This window comes from Saccopteryx bilineata, chromosome 2, assembly GCF_036850765.1.
Source record: "Saccopteryx bilineata isolate mSacBil1 chromosome 2, mSacBil1_pri_phased_curated, whole genome shotgun sequence".
NCBI lineage: Eukaryota > Metazoa > Chordata > Mammalia > Chiroptera > Emballonuridae > Saccopteryx > Saccopteryx bilineata.
In genome coordinates, this window is record NC_089491.1 from 249308751 (window position 1) to 249329601 (window position 20851).

The following is a 20851-nucleotide window of genomic DNA, read 5'->3' on the forward strand; positions in this document are numbered from 1 at the left end:
AGAGAGAGAGAGAGAGAGAGAGAGGGAGGGAGAGAGGGATAGACAGAGACAGAGAGATGAGAAGCATCGCAACACCTTAGTTGTTCATTGATTACTTTCTAATATGTGCCTTGACCGCGGGCCTTCAGCAGATCAAGTAACCCCTTGCTCGAGCCAGCGACCTTGGGTCCAAGCTGGTGAGCTTTTTTTTGGCTCAAGCCAGATGAGCCGGTGCTCAAGCTGGCGACCTTGGGGTCTCGAACCTGGGTCATAGGCATCCCAGTCCGATGCTCTATCCACTGCGACACCATCTGGTCAGGCACCAAGTGGTACTTAAAGGCACGAACCTGGGCAAGGTCGCCTAGTGCTTGAGTGTAGGCAGAGGTCTAGAGCTTAGGCTGGGACACTCAAACGTGATCTGGTCGAGTGAAGGGTCGGTCAAAAGAGACCGAAGGGATCAGTGAAGGTTTTGGACCTTCAGGCTTGGGCCACCCAGGAGAGAGTCCTGGAGGCGGTGGGGACCAAATGGGTAGAGAGAATGGGAAATGAACAGGCACACAGGGGATGTGGACGTCGCTTTGGAGGCATCTGTCATTGAGGGAAGCAGAGTTGGGGCGAAGAGGCTGGTGGGACTGTAGGCTCCAGACGGACTTTTTCAAAGACCTGAGAGTTCAGGGCAAAACAGGGTTTGTGTGGGGATGGCACTGAGTCGGGCTGAGCGGATAGGCGATGCGCTCCGGAGCCTTTCGGAGCTGAGATGCAGCAGCTCTAAAAGAACACGAGCCCAACTGGGAACTCCGCCCAAGGACTAGCTTCGCCCATCGACTCGCCGGCTTGCGTCTAGGGACCACAGTTCCCTGCATGCCCAGCGCCTACCTCCGGGGCGGGACCCGGAAGTAGTTAAGGAGCTCAGCCGAAACGCCGCGGTCTTAGTTATTTGTTGGACGTTTTTCCGTGCTCACCAGCCCTGTCGCCCTCGCCGCTGCCGCTATGGGGAAGCGACAGCATCAGAAAGACAAGATGTAAGTTGAGCCGCAGCCAGGAGCGGAGCCCCGCTCTGGCTCAGTCTCCCCCTGTCCCTCACTTTGCGCTGTCCCCCTTCCCTCTTTTTTTCCCTCCTTCGCTCTTTCAGAGCTGATCCCCAGAACCCTTCTCCATTGTCGCTTCTCCCCTTCCCCAGGCTGGGTAATGTCACCCTACCCCAGCGTCGAGATCTCCCGGGATCCCGGCTTTGGAGGCGTCTGCTCTACTAGACCTTAAGTTCCCTCACCTGGGCGCGGCCTAGCGCCGGCCTGCGCGCTCCTCGGACGCAGCTCCTTCGACTTCGCTTTGCCCTGGACCGCCCTCCTGCCCGCTCGCGAGCTCTGCTCCTGAATTAGCCCCCCTCTCTTCTGGACCTCCTGCCTCTCGCATTGTGCTGGTTCACGCCCAGGAGCCTACACACTTGCTCTAGAACCTTCCAATTTTAGACAAACCAACCCTGCCCCTGTTCCCCTCCAGCTGCCACCGTGTTTCTTACGTGAAAGAGCTGTGGCTACTTGCTGATTTCAGTTGTCCCTTGAAACCACTTCAGTAAGGCTTTCTACCCCAGCACTACTCTTGTCAGGATCCCAGTTAGTGGGCAATTCCCAGTCCTCATTTTGTTGGGTTTCTCAACAGCATATGACACAATTGACCGCCTTTCTCCTTCTGAACCCCCTCATTGGTGATTGGGACACTACATGCTGTTTATTTTCAGTCTTCTTCAGAGGCCTCTCTTTTCTCAGTCTCTTGCTGGATCTTCCTCCCCCTCTCCCAGACCTCATCCCCCAGATTTCTTCTCTCTTTATATTCTCCGTGGGTGGTCTAATCTTGCAGTAGTTGCTTGCTTGACATGGCCACTTGTAGGTCCAGTAGACATCTCAAATTTAATATGCCCCAAACGAGACCCTTGTTTCTCAGTGCCTGAGCCTGCTTCTTCCCCATTTGTCCTATCTCATTTTGCTGAGGTCAGAAGTCTGGGAGTAAGACCTGTTATCTCTTTCCCTCAGCAATTCTTTCCTCCAGTCCTTCAGTAAGCCCTGCTGGCTTTTCCAGAAACTGACCACTCTCTCGCCACCAATCTGCAACATAGGCTGAATTTATGTCAACACCTTCTCGGACCTTTATAGTCATCTCCAGATTGAATTTCTGCTGCCTTTCTTGCTTCTTCTTTACGTGCAGCAGCTAAAGTGATGCTTTGAGGACTTGTATTAGACCATGTCTGGGCCTTACTCCAAACCCTCCAACAGTTTTTGTAATGCTGGCAGCTGAGGCCAGGCAGGTCCACATTGGTTTCAGCAGACAGTAGAGAAACTGTGGAGCTAGAAAGTGTTGGGCCATTTTCATTTAATAGAGTCTCAAATGGTGGACGAGCAAACAGGCAGGGGAAAACCACTTCTCAGGGCAAATGAACAGCAAAAATGGCCCCTCACGGTGGTGGGCACGCAATCCTCAATTTGCCAGCCACCCTGAGAGCAAGCACTGTACGTAGCCTTACATAGCCTGTACACATGTGGCACTGACACGTGCTCACACACTAATCAGGCAGAGTACAAGCGAGCAAGCCTAACACAGTTGTTTTCCCAACAGCTTTCCATCTCACAGCAAATCCAGAATCCTTACATGGCCAGCAGTACCCCTCGTGATCTGACCCACTGTCTTTATCTTCTTTATCTGCTGCTGAATGCCCCGTGCACACTGTTTGTCAGTGACTTCACCCTTCTTTGGGAACACAGCTACTCCTGCCATGGCTTTTATATGTGATATGCCTGCTTGGCCTTTCTGCCTGGAAAGCTCTTCCCCCAGCTCTTCACATGGCTAGCTCCTTCTCATCATCAAACCTGTTAAATTCAGTTCATTTTCTTAGAGCAAAGCGGAATTGTTTGTGTATCCCCATGTCTGTTGTGTTTATTGTTATGTGCCTATCATATAGTAGGTGTTTAATGAGCATTTGCTGAATGACTGAAATGATTCAGTTATCCATTGCTTCCAGAGACTCTGTCCTTTACAAAGGGGGTAGAAGTAAGATTCTCTCTCTCTCCTTCAGGTATATTACCTGTGCGGAATACACTCACTTCTATGGTGGCAAGAAACCAGGTAAGGCATGAAATTCTTGTTCCCTTCAGTATATATGGGGTGTAATTAAGGCATGATGTCTTCACTATGCAATGAGCCTGTAAAAATGAACAATTAACTAGAACATGTAAATTATAGTGGATAAATGGGCTGAGGACACAGACAATTCAGAAAAGAGGAAGTACACTAAAAATACAAGAAAATGTTTAATCTTGTGGGGGTTTTTTAATGTAGGTTAAAATGACATTCTTTATCAAGTTAATACCGGCCGAAATACCTGCTTTTATTGCACTTAGCTTTATTGCGCTTTGCAGATATTAGGTGTTTTTTTTTTTTTTTTTTTTAATTTATTTATTCATTTTTTAGAAAGGAGATAGAGAGGGGGAGAGAGAGAAGGGGGGGAGGAGCAGGAAGCATCAACTCCCATATGCGCCTTGACCAGGCAAGCCCAGGGCTTCGAACCGGTGACCTCAGCATTTCCAGGTCGATGCTTTATCCACTGCGCCACCACAGGTCAGGCCCAGATATTAGGTTTTTTAAATTGAATTTATTGGGGTGACATTCATTAGTAGATTTACGGAAAATAGATTTCAGGTGTACAGTTCTATGATACATCATCTATATATTGTATTGGGTGTTCATCCCAAGTCAAATTTCCTTCCTCAGATATTGTGTTTTTTGAGCAAGTCTGGGTGTGATTTTTTCCAATAGCCTTGCTAACTCTGTGTCTCTGTATTACATTTCAGTAATTCTTATACTATTTCAGACTTTTTTATTATATTTGTTATGGTGATTTGTGATCTTTGACGTTACTATTGTAATTGTTTTGGGGCATCATGATCCATGCCCTTATAAGACAGTAAACTTAATTAAGAAATGTGTGCCTGACCAGGCGGTGACGCAGTGGATGGAGCATCGGACTGGTATGTGGAAGGACCCAGGTTGGAGACCCCAAGGTCGCCAGTTTGAGCGCAGGCTCATTGGTTTGAGCAAGGCTCACCAGCGTGGGCCCAGGGTCGCTGGCTTGAGCAGGGGGTTGCTCGGTCTGCTGGGGGCCCATGGTCAAGGCACATATGGGGGAGCAATCAGTGAGCGACTAAGGTGTCGCAGCGAAAAGCTGATGGTTGATGCTTCTTATCTTTCTCCGTTCCTGTCTGTCTGTTCCTATCCCTAACACTAACTCTCTCTGTCTCTGTAAAAAAAAGGAAATGTGTGTGTCCTGACTGCTTCACTGATTGGCCCTTCCCTGTCTCTTCCTCTTCTCGGCTATCCCTATTCTCTGAGCTACAAGAATATTGAAATTAGGCCAGTTAATAAACCTACAGTTACCTCTATGTGTTCAAGTGAAAGGAAGAGCTGTCTGTCTGTCTCTCACTTTTTTTAAAAAATTGATTTGAGAGAGAGAGAGATGGAGAGGGAGGAGAGAGATAAGTATCGACTTGTAGTTGCATCACATTAGTTGTTCATTGATTGCTTCTCATATGTGCCTTGACAGGATTGGAGGTTGGGGGCTTGGAGGAGAGTTCTCAAGCTGAGCCAGTGACCCGTTGCTCAAGCCAGCGACCATGGGATCATATCCATGATTCTGTGCTCAAGCTGATTAGCCAGTGCTTTAGTTCAGTGGTCCCCAACCCCCGGGCCGCAGACCGGTACTGGTCCATGGGCCATTTGGTACTGGTCCGCAGAGAATGAATAAATAACTTACATTATTTCCGTTTTATTTATATTTAAGTCTGAACGATGTTTTATTTTTAAAAAATGACCAGATTCCCTCTGTTACATCCGTCTAAGACTCACTCTTGATGCTTGTCTCAGTCACGTGATACATTTATCCGTCCCACCCTAAAGGCCGGTCCGTGAAAATATTTTCTGACATTAAACTGGTCCGTGGCCCAAAAAAGGTTGGGGACCACTGCTTTAGCTGACGAGTTAGCACTCTAGCCAAAGAGCCTGCACTCAAGCTGAAGAGCCCACACTCTAGCTGGTGACCTAGGGGTTTTGAACCAGGGACCTCAGCATTCCAGGTTGTCACTCTATCCACTGCACCCCACAGGTCAGGTCTGAGTCTCACTTTAAGTCAAAAGCTAGGAATAGTAACTGATAAAGGCAAGTGGAAAGCCAAGATAGGCTGAAAGCTAGGCCTCTTGAACCAGTTAGCCAAGTTGTGAATGCAACAAAAAGTTCTTGAAGGAAATTAAAAGTGCTACTCCAGTAAACACAGAAATGATATGAAAGCAAAACCACCTTATTGCTGATACAGAGAGTTTCAGAGGTCTAGCTAGAAGATCAAACCAGCAACAGCGTTCCCTTAAGCCAGAGCCTAGTCCAGAACAGGCCCTAACTCTATTCAGTACTTGGAATGCTGAAAGAAGTAAGGACACTACAGAAAAAAAAACCCTGAAGGCAGCAGAGGTTGGTTCATGAGGTTTAAGGAAAGACGCTGTCTCTGTAATATAAAAGTACAAGGTGAAGCAGCAAGTATCTAGCAGTGAAGGTGACAACAATAAACAGAAGATTTTCAATGTAGATGAAAGAGCCTTATATTGGAAAAAGATGCTGTCCTGGACTTTCATAGCTGGAGAGAAGACAGTGCCTGGCTTCAAAGCTTCAAAGGACATGCTGACTTGGTTGTTAGGAACTAATGCAGCTGGTGACTTGAAGTTGAAGCCAGGGCTCATTTACCAGTCCCAAAATCCTAAGGTCCTTAAGAATTACGCTGAATCTACTCTGCTAATGTTCTGTAAATGGGACAGCAAAGCATGGATGATGGAATATCTGTTTACAACACAGTGTACTATTTATTTTAAAAAATTAAAAAAAATTTTTTTAAATGGATTTGAGAGAGAGAAACAGGAACATTGATCTGTTCCTGTATGTGCCCTGACTGGGGACCAAACCAGCAACCCCTGTGCTTTGGGATGATGGTCTAAACCAACTAAACTGTCTGGCCAGGGCGTGTACTGGCTGGTTTTTTGTTTGTTTGTTTTTTGTTTGTTTTTTACAGAGACAGAGAGAGAGAGTCAGAGAGAGGGATAGATAGGGACAGACAGACAGGAACGGAGAGATGAGAAGCATCAATCATTAGTTTTCGTTATGCATTGCGACACCTTAGTTGTTCATTGATTGCTTTCTCATATGTGCCTTGACCGCGGGCCTTCAGCAGACTGTGTAATACCTTGCTCGAGCCCGTGACCTTGGGTCCAAGCTCATGAGCTTTTGCTCAAACCAGATGAGCCCGCGCTCAAGCTGGCGGCGACCTCGGGTCTTGAACCTGGGTCTTCCGCATCCCAGTCCGACGCTCTATCCACTGCGCCACCGCCTGGTCAGTACTGACTGTTTAAAGCCCACTGTTGACACCTACTGCTCAGGAAAAAAAAAATACCCCTTTCAAAATACTACTCATTCACAGTGCACCTGGTTACCCAAGAAGTCTGGTGGAGATGTATAATGGGGTTAATATTGTTTTAATGCATATTAACAGAATATTCTGTAGCCCATGGATCAAGGGAGTAATTCTGATTTTCAAGTCTTTTCATTTAAGAAATACATTTCAGCCTGGCCAGGTGGCTCAGTGAATAGAGTGTTGTCCCTACATGCTGAGGTTGCAGGTTTGATTCCTAGTCAGGGTGCACGTGAGAAGCAACCAATGAGTGCAAAATTAAATGTAACAACTAAGTGGAACAAGTAGATGTTTCTTTCTCTCCCTCCACCTTTCTTCTCTCCCTCACCTTCCTTCCCCTCTTCCCCTTCCTCTCCACCCTTCCTCTCCCTCCCCCTTCCTCTCTCTCTCTCCCCCTTCCTCTCTCTCTCTCTCCCCTTGCTCTTCCCCTTCCTCTCCCTCTCTTTCTCTCCCCCTTCTTCTTTCTCTCTCCCCCTTCCTCTCTCTCCCCTTCCACTTCCCCTTCCTCTCTCTCCCCCTTCTACTCTCTCTCCCCTTCCTCTATCTCTCCCCCTTCCCCTTCCTCTCTCTCCCCTTCCTCTCTATTCCCCTTCCTCTCTCTCTCCCCCTTCCTCTCTCTTCTCTTCTTCCCCTTACTCTCTCTCCCCTTCTCTCTTCCCCTTCCTTTCTCTCCCTTTCCTCTCTCTTCCCCTTCCTCTCTCTCCCCCTTCCTCTCTCTCCCCTTCCTCTCTCTTCCCCTTTCTCTCTCTCCCCTTCCTCTTCCTCTCTCTCCCTTCCTCTCTCTCTCCTTCCTCTTCCCCTTCCTCTTTCTCCCCTTCCTCTCTCCCCCTTCCTCTCTCTCCCCCTTCCTCTCTCTCCCCTTCCTCTCTCTCCCCTTCTTCTTCCCCTTCCTCTCTCTCCCCTCCTTCTTCCCCTTCCTCTCTCTCCCCTTCCTCTTCCCCTTCCTCTTTCTCCCCCTTCCTCTCTCTCCCCCTTCCTCTCTCTCCCCCTTCCTCTCTCTCCCCTTTCCTCTTCCCCTTCCTCTCTCTCTCTCCATTTCCCCTTCCTCTCTCTCCCCTTCCTCTCTCTCCCCTTCTTCTTCCCCTTCCTCTCTCTCCCCTTCTTCTTCCCCTTCCTCTCTCTCCCCTTCTTCTTCCCCTTCCTCTCTCTCCCCTTCCTCTCTCTCCCCTTCTTCCCCTTCCTCTCTCTCCTCCTTCTTCTCTCTCTCCCCTTCCTCTTCCCCTTCTTCTTTCTCCCCCTTCCTCTCTCTCCCCTTTCCTCTTCCCCTTCCTCTCTCTCTCTCCACTTCCCCTTCCTCTCTCTACCCTTCTTCTTCCCCCTTCCTCTCTCTCCCCTTCTTCCCCTTCCTCTCTCTCCTCCTTCTTCTCTCTCTCTCCCCTTCCTCTCCCCCTTCCTCTCTCTCCTCCTTCCTCTCTCTCCCCCTTCCTCTCTCTCCCCCTTCCTCTCTCTCCCCCTTCCTCTCTCTCCCCTTTCCTCTTCCCCTTCCTCTCTCTCTCTCCACTTCCCCTTCCTCTCTCTCCTCCTTCTTCTCTCTCTCTCCCCTTCCTCTCCCCCTTCCTCTCTCTCCCCCTTCCTCTCTCTCCCCTTCTTCTTCCCCTTCCTCTCTCTCCCCTTCTTCTTCCCCTTCCTCTCTCTCCCCTTCCTCTCTCTCCCCTTCTTCCCCTTCCTCTCTCTCCTCCTTCTTCTCTCTCTCCCCTTCCTCTTCCCTTTCCTCTTTCTCCCCCTTCCTCTCTCTCCCCCTTGCTCTCTCTCCCCTTTCCTCTTCCCCTTCCTCTCTCTCTCTCCACTTCCCCTTCCTCTCTCTACCCTTCTTCTTCCCCCTTCCTCTCTCTCCCCTTCCTCTCTCTCCCCTTCTTCCCCTTCCTCTCTCTCCTCCTTCTTCTCTCTCTCTCCCCTTCCTCTCCCCCTTCCTCTCTCTCCTCCTTCCTCTCTCTCCCCCTTCCTCTCTCTCCCCCTTCCTCTCTCTCCCCTTTCCTCTTCCCCTTCCTCTCTCTCTCTCCATTTCCCCTTCCTCTCTCCCCTTCCTCTCTCTCCCTTCTTCTTCCCTTCCTCTCTCTCCACTTCTTCTTCCCCTTCCTCTCTCTCCCCCTTCCTCTCTCTCCCCCTTCCTCTCTCTCTCCTTCCTCTCTCTCCCTTTCCTCTTCCCCTTCCTCTCTCTCCCCTTCCTCTCTTCCCCTTCCTCTCTCTCCCCTTCCTCTCTTCCGCTTTCTCTCTCTCCCCCTTCCTCTCTCTCCCCTTCCTCTCTCTCTCCTTCTTCCCCTTCCTCTCTCTCCCCTTCCTCTTCCCCTTTCTCTCCCCTTCCTCTCTTCCCCTTCCTCTCTCTTCCCTTTCCTCTCTCTCCCCTTCCTCTCTCTCCCCTTCCTCTTTCCCTTCCTCTCTCTCCCCTTCCTCTCTTCCCCTTCCTCTCTCTCCCCCTTCCTCTCTCTCCCCCTTCCTCTCTTTCCCCTTCCTCTCTCTCTCCCCTTCCTCTCTCTCCCCTTCCTCTTTCCCTTCCTCTCTCTCCCCTTCCTCTCTTCCCCTTCCTCTCTTCCCCTTCCTCTCTCTCCCCCTTCCTCTCTCTCCCCTTCCTCTCTCTCTCCCCTTCCTCTCTCTCCCCTTTCTCTCTCTCCCCTTCCTCTCTCTCCTCTTCCTCTCTCTTCCCTTCCTCTCTCTCACCCTTCTCTCTCTCTCCCCCTTCCTCTATCTCTCTCTCCCCCTTCCTCTCTCTCCCCTTCCTCTCTCTCCCCTTCCTCTCTCTCCCCTTCCTTGCTCTCCCCTTCTTCTTCCCCTTCCTTTCTCTCCCTTTCCTCTCTCTTCCCCTTCCTCTCTCTCCCCATTCCTCTCTCTCCCCTTCCTCTCTCTCCCCTTCCTCTTCCTCTCTCTCCCTTCCTCTCTCTTTCCTTCCTCTTCCCCTTCCTCTTTCTCCCCTTCCTCTCTCCCCCTTCCTCTCTCTCCCCCTTCCTCTCTCTCCCCCTTCCTCTCTCTCCCCTTCTTCTTCCCCTTCCTGTCTCTCCCCTTCTTCCCCTTCCTCTCTCTCCCCTTCTTCCCCTTCCTCTCTCTCCTCCTTCTTCTCTCTCTCTCCCCTTCCTCTCTCTCCCCCTTCCTCTCTCTCCCCCTTCCTCCCTCTCCCCCTTCCTCTCTCTCCCCTTTCCTCTTCCCCTTCCTCTCTCTCTCCACTTCCCCTTCCTCTCTCTCCCCTTCTTCTTCCCCTTCCTCTCTCTCCTCCTTCTTCTCTCTCTCTCCCCTTCCTCTCCCCCTTCCTCTCTCTCCTCCTTTCTCTCTCTCCCCCTTCCTCTCTCTCCCCCTTCCTCTCTCTCCCCTTCTTCTTCCCCTTCCTCTTCCCCTTCCTCTCTCTCCCCCTTCCTCTCTCTCTCCTTCCTCTCTCTCCCCTTCCTCTCTTCCCCTTCCTCTCTCTCCCCTTCCTCTCTTCCCCTTCCTCTCTCTCCCCTTCCTTTCTTCCCCTTCCTCTCTCTCCCCTTCCTTTCTTCCCCTTCCTCTCTCTCCCCTTCCTCTCTCTCCCCTTCCTCTCTCTCCCCTTCCTCTCTCTCCCCTTCCTCTCTTCCCCTTCCTCTCTCTCCCCCTTCCTCTCCCTCCCCTTCCTCTCTTCCCCTTCCTCTCTTTCCCCCTTCTCTCTCTCTCCCCTTCCTCTCTCTCTCCCCTTCCTCTCTCTCTCCCCTTCCTCTCTCTCCCCTTTCTCTGTCTCCTCTTCCTCTCTCTTCCCTTCCTCTCTCTCGCCCTTCTCTCTCTCTCCCCCTTCCTCTATCTCTCTCTTCCCCTTCCTCTCTCTCTCCACTTCCCCTTCCTCTCTCTACCCTTCTTCTTCCCCTTCCTCTCTCTCCCCTTCCTCTCTCTCCCCTTCTTCCCCTTCCTCTCTCTCCTCCTCCTTCTCTCTCTCCCCTTCCTCTTCCCCTTCCTCTCTCTCCCCCTTCCTCCCTCTCCCCTTCCTCTCTTTCCCCCTTCCTCTCTCTCCCCCTTCCTCCCTCTCCCCTTCCTCTCTTTCCCCCTTCCTCTCTCTCCCCCTTCCTCTTCCCCTTTCTCTCTCTCTCCACTTCCCCTTCCTCTCTCTCCCCTTCTTCTTCCGCTTCCTCTCTCTCCCCTTCCTCTCTCCCCCTTTCCTCTCTCTCCCCTTTCCTCTTCCCCTTCCTCTCTCTCTCTCCACTTCCCCTTCCTGTCTCTCCCCTTCTTCTTCCCCTTCCTCTCTCTCTCCTTCCTCTCCCCCTTCCTCTCTCTCCCCTTCTTCTTCCCCTTCCTCTCTCTCCCCTTCCTCTTCCCCTTCCTCTCTCTCCCCTTCCTTTCTCTCCCCTTCCTCTCTCTTCCTCTCTCTCCCCTTCTTCTTTCCCTTCCTCTCTCTCCCCTTCCTCTTCCCCTTCCTCTCTCTCCCCTTCCTCTCTCTCCCCTTCCTTTCTCTCCCCTTCCTCTCTCTTCCTCTCTCTCCCCCTTCTTCTCTCTCTCTCCCCTTCCTCTCTCTCCCCTTCCTCTCTCTCCCCTTCTTCTCTCTCTCCCCTTCTTCTCTCTCTCCCCTTCTTCTTCCCCTTCCTCTCTCTCCCCTTTCTCTTCCCCTTCCTCTCTCTCCCCTTCCTTTCTCTCCCCTTCCTCTCTCTTCCTCTCTCTCCCCCTTCTTCTCTCTCTCTCCCCCTTCTTCTCTCTCTCTCCCCTTCCTCTCTCTCCCCTTCCTCTCTCTCCCCTTCCTCTCTCTCCCCTTCCTCTCTCTTCCCCTTCCTCTCTCTTCCCCTTCCTCTCTCTCCTCTTTCCTCTCTCTCCCCTTCTTCTTCCCCTTCCTCTCTCTCCCCTCCCTCTTCCCCTTTCTCTCTCTCCCCTTCCTCTCTCTCCCCTTCCCCGCTCTCTCCCCTTCCTCTCTTTTGCCTTCTTCTCTCTCTCCCCTTCCTCTCTCTCCCCCCTTCCTCTCTCTCCCCTTTCCTCTCTTCCCTTTCTCTCTCTCCTCTTCCTCTCTCTTCCCCTTCCTCTCTCTCCCCTTCCTCTCTTCCCCTTCCTCTCTCTCCCCTTCCTCTCTCTCTCCTTCTTCTTCACTTCCTCTCTCTCCCCCTTCCTCTCTCTTTCTCTCCCCCTTCCTCTCTCTCTCCCCCCTTCCTCTATCTCTTCCCCTTCCTCTCTCTCTTTCCTTCCTCTTTCCCTTCCTCTCTCTTCCCCTTCCTCTCTCCCCTTCCTCTCTCCTTCCCTTCCTCTCTCTTCTCCTTCCTCTCTCTCCCCTTCCTCTCTCTCCCCTTCTTCTTCCCCTTCCTCTCTCTCCCCTTCTTCTTCCCCTTCCTCTCTCTCCCCTTCTTTTTCCCCTTCCTCTCTCTCCCCTTCCTTTCTCTCCCCTTCCTCTCTCTTCCCTCCCTCTTCCCCTTTCTCTCTCTCCCCTTCCTCTCTCTCCCCTTCCCCGCTCTCTCCCCTTCCTCTCTCTCCCCTTCCCCGCTCTCTCCCCTTCCTCTCTTTTGCCTTCCTCTCTCTCTCCCCTTCCTCTTTCTCCCCTTTCCTCTCTCTCTCCTTCCTCTCTCTCCTCTTCCTCTCTCTTCCCCTTCCTCTCTCTCCCCTTCCTCTCTCTCCCCCTTCCTCTCTCTTTCTCTCCCCCTTTCTCCTCCTTCTCTCTCCCTTCCTCTCTCTCCCCCTTCCTCTTCCCCTTCCTCTCTCTCCCCGTTCTTCTCTCTCTCTCCCCCTTCCTCTATCTCTCTCTCCTTCCCCTTTCTCTCTCTCCCCTTCCTCTCTCTCTCCCCTTCCTCTCTCTCCCCTTTCTCTCTCTCCCCTTCCTCTCTCTTCCCCTTCCTCTCTCTTCCCTTCCTCTCTCTCCTCTTCCTCTCTCTCCCCTTCCTCTCTCTCCCCTTCCTCTCTCTCCCCTTCCTCTCTCTCCCCTTCCTCTCCCCTTCCTCTCTCTCCCCTTCCTCTCTCTCCCCTTCTTCTTCACTTCCTCTCTCTCCCCCTTCCTCTCTTTTTCTCTCCCCCTTCCTCTTTCTCTCTCCCCCTTTCTTTTCCCCTTCCTCTCTCTCGCCCTTCTTCTCTCTCTCCCCTTCCTCTATCTCTCTCTCCCCCTTCCCCTTCCTCTCTCTCCCCTTCCTCTTTCCCTTCCTCTCTCCCCCTTTCTCTATCTCTCTCCACTTCCCCTTCCTCTCTCTCCCCTTCCTCTCTCTTCCTCTCTCCCCTTCTTCTTCCCCTTCCTCTCTCTCCCCTTCTTCCCCTTCCTCTCTCTCCCCTTCTTCCCCTTCCTCTCTCTCCCCTTCTTCCCCTTCCTCTCTCTCCCCTTCCTCTCACTTCCCCTTTCTCTCTCTTTCCCTTCCTCTCTCTCCCCTTCCTCTCTCTCTCCTTCTTCTTCCCCTTCCTCTCTCTCCCCTTCTTCTTCCCCTTCCTCTCTCTCCCCTTCCTCTCTCTCCCCTTCCTCTCTCTCCCCTTCCTCTCTCTCCCCTTCCTCTCTTCCCCTTCCTCTCTTCCCCTTCCTCTCTCTTCCCCTTTCTCTCTCTCCCCTTCCTCTCTCTCCCCTTCCTTTCTTCCCCTTCCTCTCTCTCCCCTTCCTCTCTTCCCCTTCCTCTCTCTTCCCTTCCTCTCTCTCCCCTTCCTCTCTCTCCCCCTTCCTCTCTCTCCCCTTCCTCTCTCTCCCCTTCCTCTCTCTCCCTTTCCTCTTCCCCTTCCTCTCTCTTCCCCTTCCTCTCTCTTCCCCTTCCTCTCACTCCCCCTTCCTCTCTCTCCCCTTTCCTCTCTCTCCCCCTTTCTCTTCCCCTTCCTCTCTCTCCCCATCCTCTCTCTCCCCTTCCTCTCTCCCCTTCCTCTCTCCCCTTCCTCTCTCCCCTTCTTCTCTCTTCCCCTTCCTCTCTTCCCCTTCCTCTCTCTTCCCTTCCTCTCTCTCCCCTTCCTCTCTCTCCCCCTTCCTCTCTCTCCCCTTCCTCTCTCTCCCTTTCCTCTTCCCCTTCCTCTCTCTTCCCCTTCCTCTCTCTTCCCCTTCCTCTCTCTCCCCCTTCCTCTCTCTCCCCCTTCCTCTCTCTCCCCTTTCCTCTCTCTCCCCCTTTCTCTTCCCCTTCCTCTCTCTCCCCATCCTCTCTCTCCCCTTCCTCTCTCCCCTTCCTCTCTCCCCTTCCTCTCTTTTCCCCTTCCTCTCTCTCCCCTTCCTCTCTCTCCCCTTCCTCTCTCTCCCCTTCCTCTCTCTCCCCCTTCCTCTCTCCCCTTCCTCTCTCTCCCCTTTCCTCTCTCCCCTTCCTCTCTCTTCCCCTTCCTCTCTCTCCCCCTTCCTCTCTCTCCCCCTTCCTCTTCCCCTTCCTCTCTCTCCCCCTTCCTCTTTTCCTTCCTCTCTCTCCCCCTTCCTCCCTCCCCCTTCCTCTCTCTTCCCTTCCTCTCTTTTTCTCTCTCTCCTTCTCTCCTCTCTCTCCTTTCCTCTCCTTTCTCTTCTCTCCTTCTCTCTCATTCTCTCCCTGTCTCTCCTCTCTCTCCTCTCTCCCTCTCTCTTCTTTCTCCCTCTCTCCTCTCTTTCTCTCTCTCTCCTTCTCTCTCTTTTCCTCTCCCCTTCTCTCTTCCTCTCTCTTTCTTTTTCTCTTCCTCTCTCCCTTCCTCTCTTCCTGCCTTCCACACACACTCTCTCTTTCTGTCCCAAATGAATTGAAAAATTTAAAAAAAACATTTTATAAGGCTATAGTTACAGTAAATAATGTTTTCTCTGATGGACCTGGGCAGATTAAGTTGAAAACCTTCTAAGCCCAGACTGGTTAGCTCAGTTGGTTACAGCATTATCCTAATACACAAGGTTGCAGGTTCAATCCAGGCAGCCAATGAATACATGGATGGGTGGAACAACAAATCATGTTTCTTTCTCTCCCTCTCTATCAATAAGTAAATAAATTTGAAGAAAACCTTCTGGAAAGGATTCACCATTCTAGATACCAAAACATTCATGATTCATAGGAGGAGGTCAAAATGTCAGCATTAACAGGTGTTTGAAAGAAGTTGATTCCAACCCTCAAGGATGGCTTTAATGGGGTCATGACCAGTGGAAGAAGTAACTGAAAATGTAGTGGAGATAGCAAAAGAGCTAGAATTAGAAGTAGAGCCTGAAAATGTAACTGAATTGCGTCTTCTTATGAATGAACAAAGAAAGTGGTTTTTGAAATGACAAAGGATTTAGAAGGTTACATAAACTTAGCTGATAAAGCAGTGGCAGGGTTTGAGAGGATTGACTCCACTTTTTTTTTAATTTTTTTATTTTACAGGGACAGAGAGAGTCAGAGAGAGGGATAGACAGGGACAGACAGGAACAGAGAGATGAGAAGCATCAATCATCAGTTTTTCGTTGCAACACCTTAGTTGTTCATTGATTGCTTTCTCATATGTGCCTTGACCATGGGGCTGCAGCAGACCGAGTAACCCCTTGCTTGAGCCAGCGACCTTGGGTCCAAGCTGGTGAGCTTTTTGCTCAAACCAGATGAGCCCGCGCTCAAACTGGTGACCTCGGGTCTTGAATCTGAGTCCTCCGTATCCCAGTCCGATGCTCTATCCACTGCGCCACCGCCTGGTCAGGCAAATTGACTCCACTTTTGAGAGAAGTTCTGTGGGTAAATGCTGTCAAACAGCATTGCAGGCTACAGAGAGATTACTCATGAAAGGAAGAGTCATGAGTAATCAGTCATGTGGTACACTTGACTGTTGTTTTATTTTAAGAAATTGTTACTGCCTTCCCAGCCTTCAGCTACCATGACTCTGATAGGTCAGCATCCATCAGCATCAAGGCAGGACCCTCCACCAAAAAAAAGATCATGATTTGCTAAAGGCTTAGGTGATGGTTAGCAATTTTAGCAATAAAGTATTTTTTAATTAAGGTATGTACAGTATATTTTTAGACATGTTTTTATTAATAGATTACAGTGTAGTATAAACATAACTTTTACAAGTACTGGGAACAAAATTTTTTTAAAATTTATTAATTTTAGAGAGAAAGCAAGAAACAGAAACATTGATTTGTTGTTCCACTTATGCATTCATTGGTTGATTGTTTATTTTATTTTTTTTATTCAGTGAGAGTAGGGGAGGCAGTGAGACAGACTCCTGCATGCGCCCTGACCGAAATCCATCCGTCAAGCCCACTAGGGGGGCAGTGCTCTGCCCATCTGGATACATGGCGTTGCTTGGTTGCAGCCTCCGAGCTCTTAGCACCTGAGGTGGAGGCCTTGGAGCCATCCTCAGTGCCCTGGGGCCAACTTGCTCCACACGAGCTGCAAGAGGGGGAGGTGTAGAGAGAAAAAAAATTTTTTTTTCAAAGATTTTATTTATTCATTATAGAGAGGGGGGAGAGAGAGAGAGAGAGAGAGAGAAGGGAGGGAGGAGCTGGAAGCATCAACTCCCATATGTGCCTTGACCAGGCAAGCCCAGGGTTTTGAACCGGCAACCTCAGCGTTTCCAGATTGACGCTTTATCCACTGCGCCACCACAGGTCAGCAAGAAAGAATAAAATTTATACAACTCCTTATCACTGTCAAACTTCCCATCCATTAGATTGTCCTCATCTGTGTCTGATAACGAATCACTGTCGTCAACAATGAACACAAGGCCCTGGCTGGTTGGCTCAGCGGTAGAGCGTCGGCCTGGCGTGCGGGGGACCCGGGTTCGATTCCCGGCCAGGGCACATAGGAGAAGCGCCCATTTGCTTCTCCACCCCCGCCCCCTCCTTCCTCTCTGTCTCTCTCTTCCCTTCCCGCAGCCCAGCCGAGGCTCCATTGGAGCAAAGATGGCCCGGGCGCTGGGGATGGCTCCTTGGCCTCTGGCCCAGGTGCTAGAGTGGCTGTGGTCATGGCAGAGCAACACCACGGAGGGGCAGAGCATCACCCCTGGTGGACTTGCCGGGTGGATCCCGGTGGGGCGTATACAGGAGGCTGTCTGACTGTCTCTCCCGTTTCCAGCTTCAGAAAAATACAAAAAAAAAAAAAAAAAAAAAGCGTCGGTCTGGCATGCAGGGGACCCGGGTTCGATTACCAGCCAGGGCACATAGGAGAAGCGCCCATTTGCTTCTCCACCCCCCACCCCCTTCCTCTCTGTCTCTCTCTTCCCCTCCCACAGCCAAGGCTCCATTGGAGCAAAGATGGCCTGGGCGCTGGGGATGGCTCCTTGGCCTCTGCCCCAGGCGCTAGAGTGGCTCTGGTCCCGGCAGAGTGACGCCCCCTGGTGGGCAGAGCGTCACCCCTGGTGGGCGTGCCGGGTTGATCCTGGTCGGGCACATGCGGGAGTCTGTCTGACTGTCTCTCCTCGTTTCCAGCTTCAGAAAAATACAAAAAAAAACACACACACACACAAAAAACAAACAAAAAAAAACAATGAACACAAAAACAAGCACAAAAATAGATAGAGAGAAGCAGGAAGGGGAGGCGTAGGGAAGCAGATGATTGCTTCTCCTGTGTGCCCTGACTGGGAATTAACCCGGGACATCCATACTCCAGGCCAACACTCTACGGAGCCAACTGGCCAGGGCCTTCCTTGGTTGATTCTTTTATGTTCTCTGATTGGGGATTTAATTTGCAACCATGGCATATTGGAATGATGCTCTAACTGAACAACCTGGCCAGGACCCCAAAAATGTGTTTGAATTACTCTATTACAATATTTGCTTTAAGGTGGTGTTCTGGAACTGAACTCACAGTATCTGCCTGTATGTGCTTTTTTCTCTTAAATTCTTTCCTGATGTACCTCATTTGTTTTGGTTCTGTTTATTGAAAGTTTTTAGTCCAAAGCAGTTGCTGTACTAGGTAATTAACATAAACTTTTTATTTTTTTTTTATGTGAATTTTTTTTAAATGTAATTGAATTGTTGATAGTAGTATATACCGTATTTCCCCATTTATAAGACACACCTTATTTTGGGACACGGAATTTGAAAAATAAATGTATTACATAAAGTTATTGAACTCAAGTTTTATTCATCATAGAATTTATACAACTCCTCATCACTGTCAAAACTCCCATCCATTAGCTTGTCCTCATCTGGGTCTGATGACGAATCACTGTTTACAACAATGAGCACAAAAACAAGCACAAAAAAGCAGGAAATGCAAGTAAAAAATATGCAACCACTGTATAAGACACAACCAGGTTTTAGACCCCAAATTTTTCGAAAAAATGTATGTCTTATACATGGGTATATATGGTACATGACATTTTTTACAGAATAAATTGTTTTTTTTTTGTATTTTTTCTGAAGCTGGAAACGGGGAGGCAGTCAGACAGACTCCCGCATGCGCCCGACCGGGATCCACCCAGCACGCCCACCAGGGGGCGATGCTCTGCCCATCTGGGGCGTCGCTCTGTCACTACCAGAGCCACTCCAGCGCCTGGGGCAGAGGCCAAGGAGCCATCCCCAGTGCCCGGGCCATCTTTTGCTCCAGTGGAGCCTGGGCTGCGGGAGGGGAAGCGAGAGACGGAGAGAAAGGAGAGGGGGAGGGGTGGAGAAGCAGATGGGCACCTCTCCTGTGTGCCCTGGCTGGGAATCGAACCCGGGACTTCTGCATGCCAGGCTGATGCTCTACCATTGAGCCAACTGGCCAGGGCCTACAGAATAAATTTTTTGTCTCATTTTTATTTTGAACAGATATCCCACAAACAAATTTTCGTCGTTTGCCGTTTGACCACTGCAGGTAAGTGTTTTGATAGTTTAAAGATTTTATTTCTTGATTTTAGAGATAGAAGACAGGGAGAGAGAAATGGGAAGGAGGAGTGGGAAGCATCAACTCATAGTAGTTGGTGTCTCTTATGTGCCTTCTCATATGTGGGGTTTTGAACTGGCAGCCTCAGCGTTCCAGGTTGATGCTTTATCCACTGCACCAACACAGGTCAGGCTGTTTTGAGAGTTTAATCTTTCCCCTCTCTGATACTATTATTTGACAGTGAATCTGATCTGTGGAGATACAGATGTAGATTCTGTTTCCCTACCAGATCTGCCCTATGCTGGGAGAAGGTGACTCAACAATGATAAGAACTAATGATTATTTCTGTTTATTCTGTGTCTGTGTTTACAAGTGCATTGTCTTTTTTTGTGTGTGAGAGAGAGACAGAGGGACAGACAGGAATGGAGAGAGATGAGAAGCATCAATCATCAGTTTTTCGTTGCGACACCTTAATTGTTCATTGATTGCTTTCTCATATGTGCCTTGACCCAGGGCAGGGGGCTGCAGCTGAGCCAGTAACCCTTTGCTCAAGCCAGCAACCTTGGGCTTCAAGCTAGCAACATTTGGGTTCAAGCCTGTCACCGGGGGATCATGTTGATGATCCCATGCTCAAGTTGGTGAGCCTGCGCTCAAGCCAGCGACCTCGGGATTTCAAACCTGGGACCTCAGTATCCCAGATTGATGCTCTATTCACTGTGCCACCACTGGTCAGGTCAGGGCCTGCATTTCTTAAAGAGACCCTTCATGAGGTGGCAAATGGCCTGTGGCAGTCTGGGCCTCTGCAGGCCTCTCTATCCTCACATACATGTATTAGAACTTACCTTGGGCTACTGGGGCCTCAGGTCTTGCCTCTGTCACATGTTTCCTCCTAGCAAATGTGGGGAGATTTATGTGCATACTCTGTGGTCAAACACAGGCAGGGCATTCCGTACCTTGAGAGCCCAAGCAAGGTCTCTTGGGATGGGAAAGGGCAGTTCTCAGAAGAAAAATGTGGGGCCTGCCTATCTGTGATATGTGAGGTTTTAGAGAGTGAATTTTGGTCCTGCCTCACCCTGGCCACCTCCAGGACCTCTTTTGGGCTTCAACATGATCACATGTATACATAGGGTGTGGAGGAGACCAGGCTGCAGTTGTCCCTAAACCCCCTTACCACCTCTGGAACCCTTGCCTTATACTTACTGGTTTGTGCTGGCAGCTTCTGAGGGGCAGGGATCAGGGCGTCACTTTTGTGCTGGCACCTATCCCAGGCTGTGCAGAGAAGCACCAGAATTGTTGAAGGAATGATTGAGGGAAGGACGGCAAAAGGAGAAGTCATAGGAGCCACGAGGGAGTGGCCTGGCCAGTCCATTGCATGACCAAAGGTGACCATATCCTTTCTTAGTCTCTCTCTGCAGCCCTTCAGCTACCCAGTCTGCACACCTGAAGGCGTCGTCTTTGATTTGCTGTGAGTTCTCCCTTGACTTTTGAGTTAACGAACAGGGTAAGATTGGTAATACATTTAGGAAGGGGATGTGGGGCCAGCTGGCTGATTTATGGTTTTAGGTCAGGTGTAGTCAACAGTTTTTGCCCTCGGGCCAGATTAGAAAGAAAACTTTTTTCACGGGCTGGATAAAATATTAAAATTTAAAAATGTTAAATACAAAATGAATCGTTTTGTGTTTTTTTTCAAAATGAATCGTTTTAAGTAAATAAAATTTTATTATGTAATTTGTTTATGAATAAATGTGAGTTAAAAAATTTTAATATACAGGCCCTGGCTGGTTGGCTCAGTGGTAGAGCATCAGCCTGGTGTGCAGGAGTCCCGGGTTTGATTCCCGGCCAGGGCACACAGGAGAAGCACCCATCTGCTTCTCCACCCCTCCCCCTCTCCCTTCTCTCTGTCTCTCTCTTCCCCTCCCACAGTCAAGGCTCCATTGGAGCAAAGTTGGCACTGAGGATGGCTCTGTGGCCTCTGCCTCAGGCGCTAGAATGGCTCTGGTTGCGGCAGAGCGAAGCCCGGATGGGTGGAGCATCACCCCCTGGTGGGCATGCCGGGTGGATCCCGGTTGGGCGCATGCGGGAGTCTGTCTGCCTCCCCGTTTCCAGCTTCAGAAAAATACAAAAAGGAAAAAAAATTTTAATATACAATATTATTTTAATAAAAATATAATTACATACCATATAAATATCCAAACTGTATCACAATCAATCGAAACTATTTAATTAATAGAATGTGCTTGAAGGGGTTATTTCGCAAATAAAACAATTATTTCATTTTACAAACAGCCTAGACACGTTTTCAGTTATGAACTGCAGCTATTGTTTACTATGCTACAGTGCCACTTGATTCAGCACACTTGACCACAAAAATAATGAATTGTTTGACCTTGGGTATGCACTGGCAAACTCCACCTAAAAGAATGTGGATTTCACATTGCCACCAAATGTCAAACAGTTCATATCGAGTACAGATGAGTACAAAAGTTGTAAATCTTTATAATGGAATTTTTTTTTTTTTTTTTTGCATTTTTCCGAAACTGGAAACGGGAAGGCAGTCAGACAGATGACAGACTCCCACATGCGCCCAACCAGGATCCACCCGGCATGCCCACCAGGGGGCGATGCTCCGCCCCTCTGGGGCCTCACTCTGTTGCAACCAGAGCCATTCTAGCGCCTGAGGCGGAGGCCATGGAGCCATCCTCAGTGCCTGGGCCAACTTTGCTCCAATGGAGCCTTGGCTGCGGGAGGGGAAGAGAGAAATAGAGAGAAAGGAGAGGGGGAAGGGCGGAGAAGC

The 20851-nt window shown here is 50.1% G+C and overlaps 2 protein-coding genes across 4 annotated transcripts in view; one reads left to right on the forward strand and one right to left on the reverse strand.

The window, feature by feature from the left end:
- Nucleotides 1–868: 868 nt before the first annotated feature.
- PPIL2 (peptidylprolyl isomerase like 2) overlaps nucleotides 869–20851 on the forward strand; it is a 41053-nt gene continuing 21070 nt past the window's right edge. For 2 of the 3 annotated variants that reach the window (XM_066259956.1, XM_066259957.1), the window contains exons 1-4: nucleotides 869–1001; nucleotides 3047–3096; nucleotides 18003–18048; nucleotides 19460–19522. In XM_066259956.1, coding sequence (XP_066116053.1) covers nucleotides 970–1001; nucleotides 3047–3096; nucleotides 18003–18048; nucleotides 19460–19522 — 191 coding nt within the window. In that variant the 5' untranslated portion in view covers nucleotides 869–969. The remainder of the gene's footprint in view (nucleotides 1002–3046; nucleotides 3097–18002; nucleotides 18049–19459; nucleotides 19523–20851) is intronic. The other variant, XM_066259958.1, reaches the window with a different exon arrangement.
- On the reverse strand, nucleotides 10275–11151 carry LOC136325498 (octapeptide-repeat protein T2-like; the record flags this gene model as incomplete). Its single annotated transcript, XM_066259984.1, is given in 4 exon segments — nucleotides 10275–10379; nucleotides 10504–10569; nucleotides 10614–10782; nucleotides 10784–11151. Coding segments are annotated over 4 exon segments (708 nt in total), but the record flags the coding sequence as incomplete, so codon positions are not given.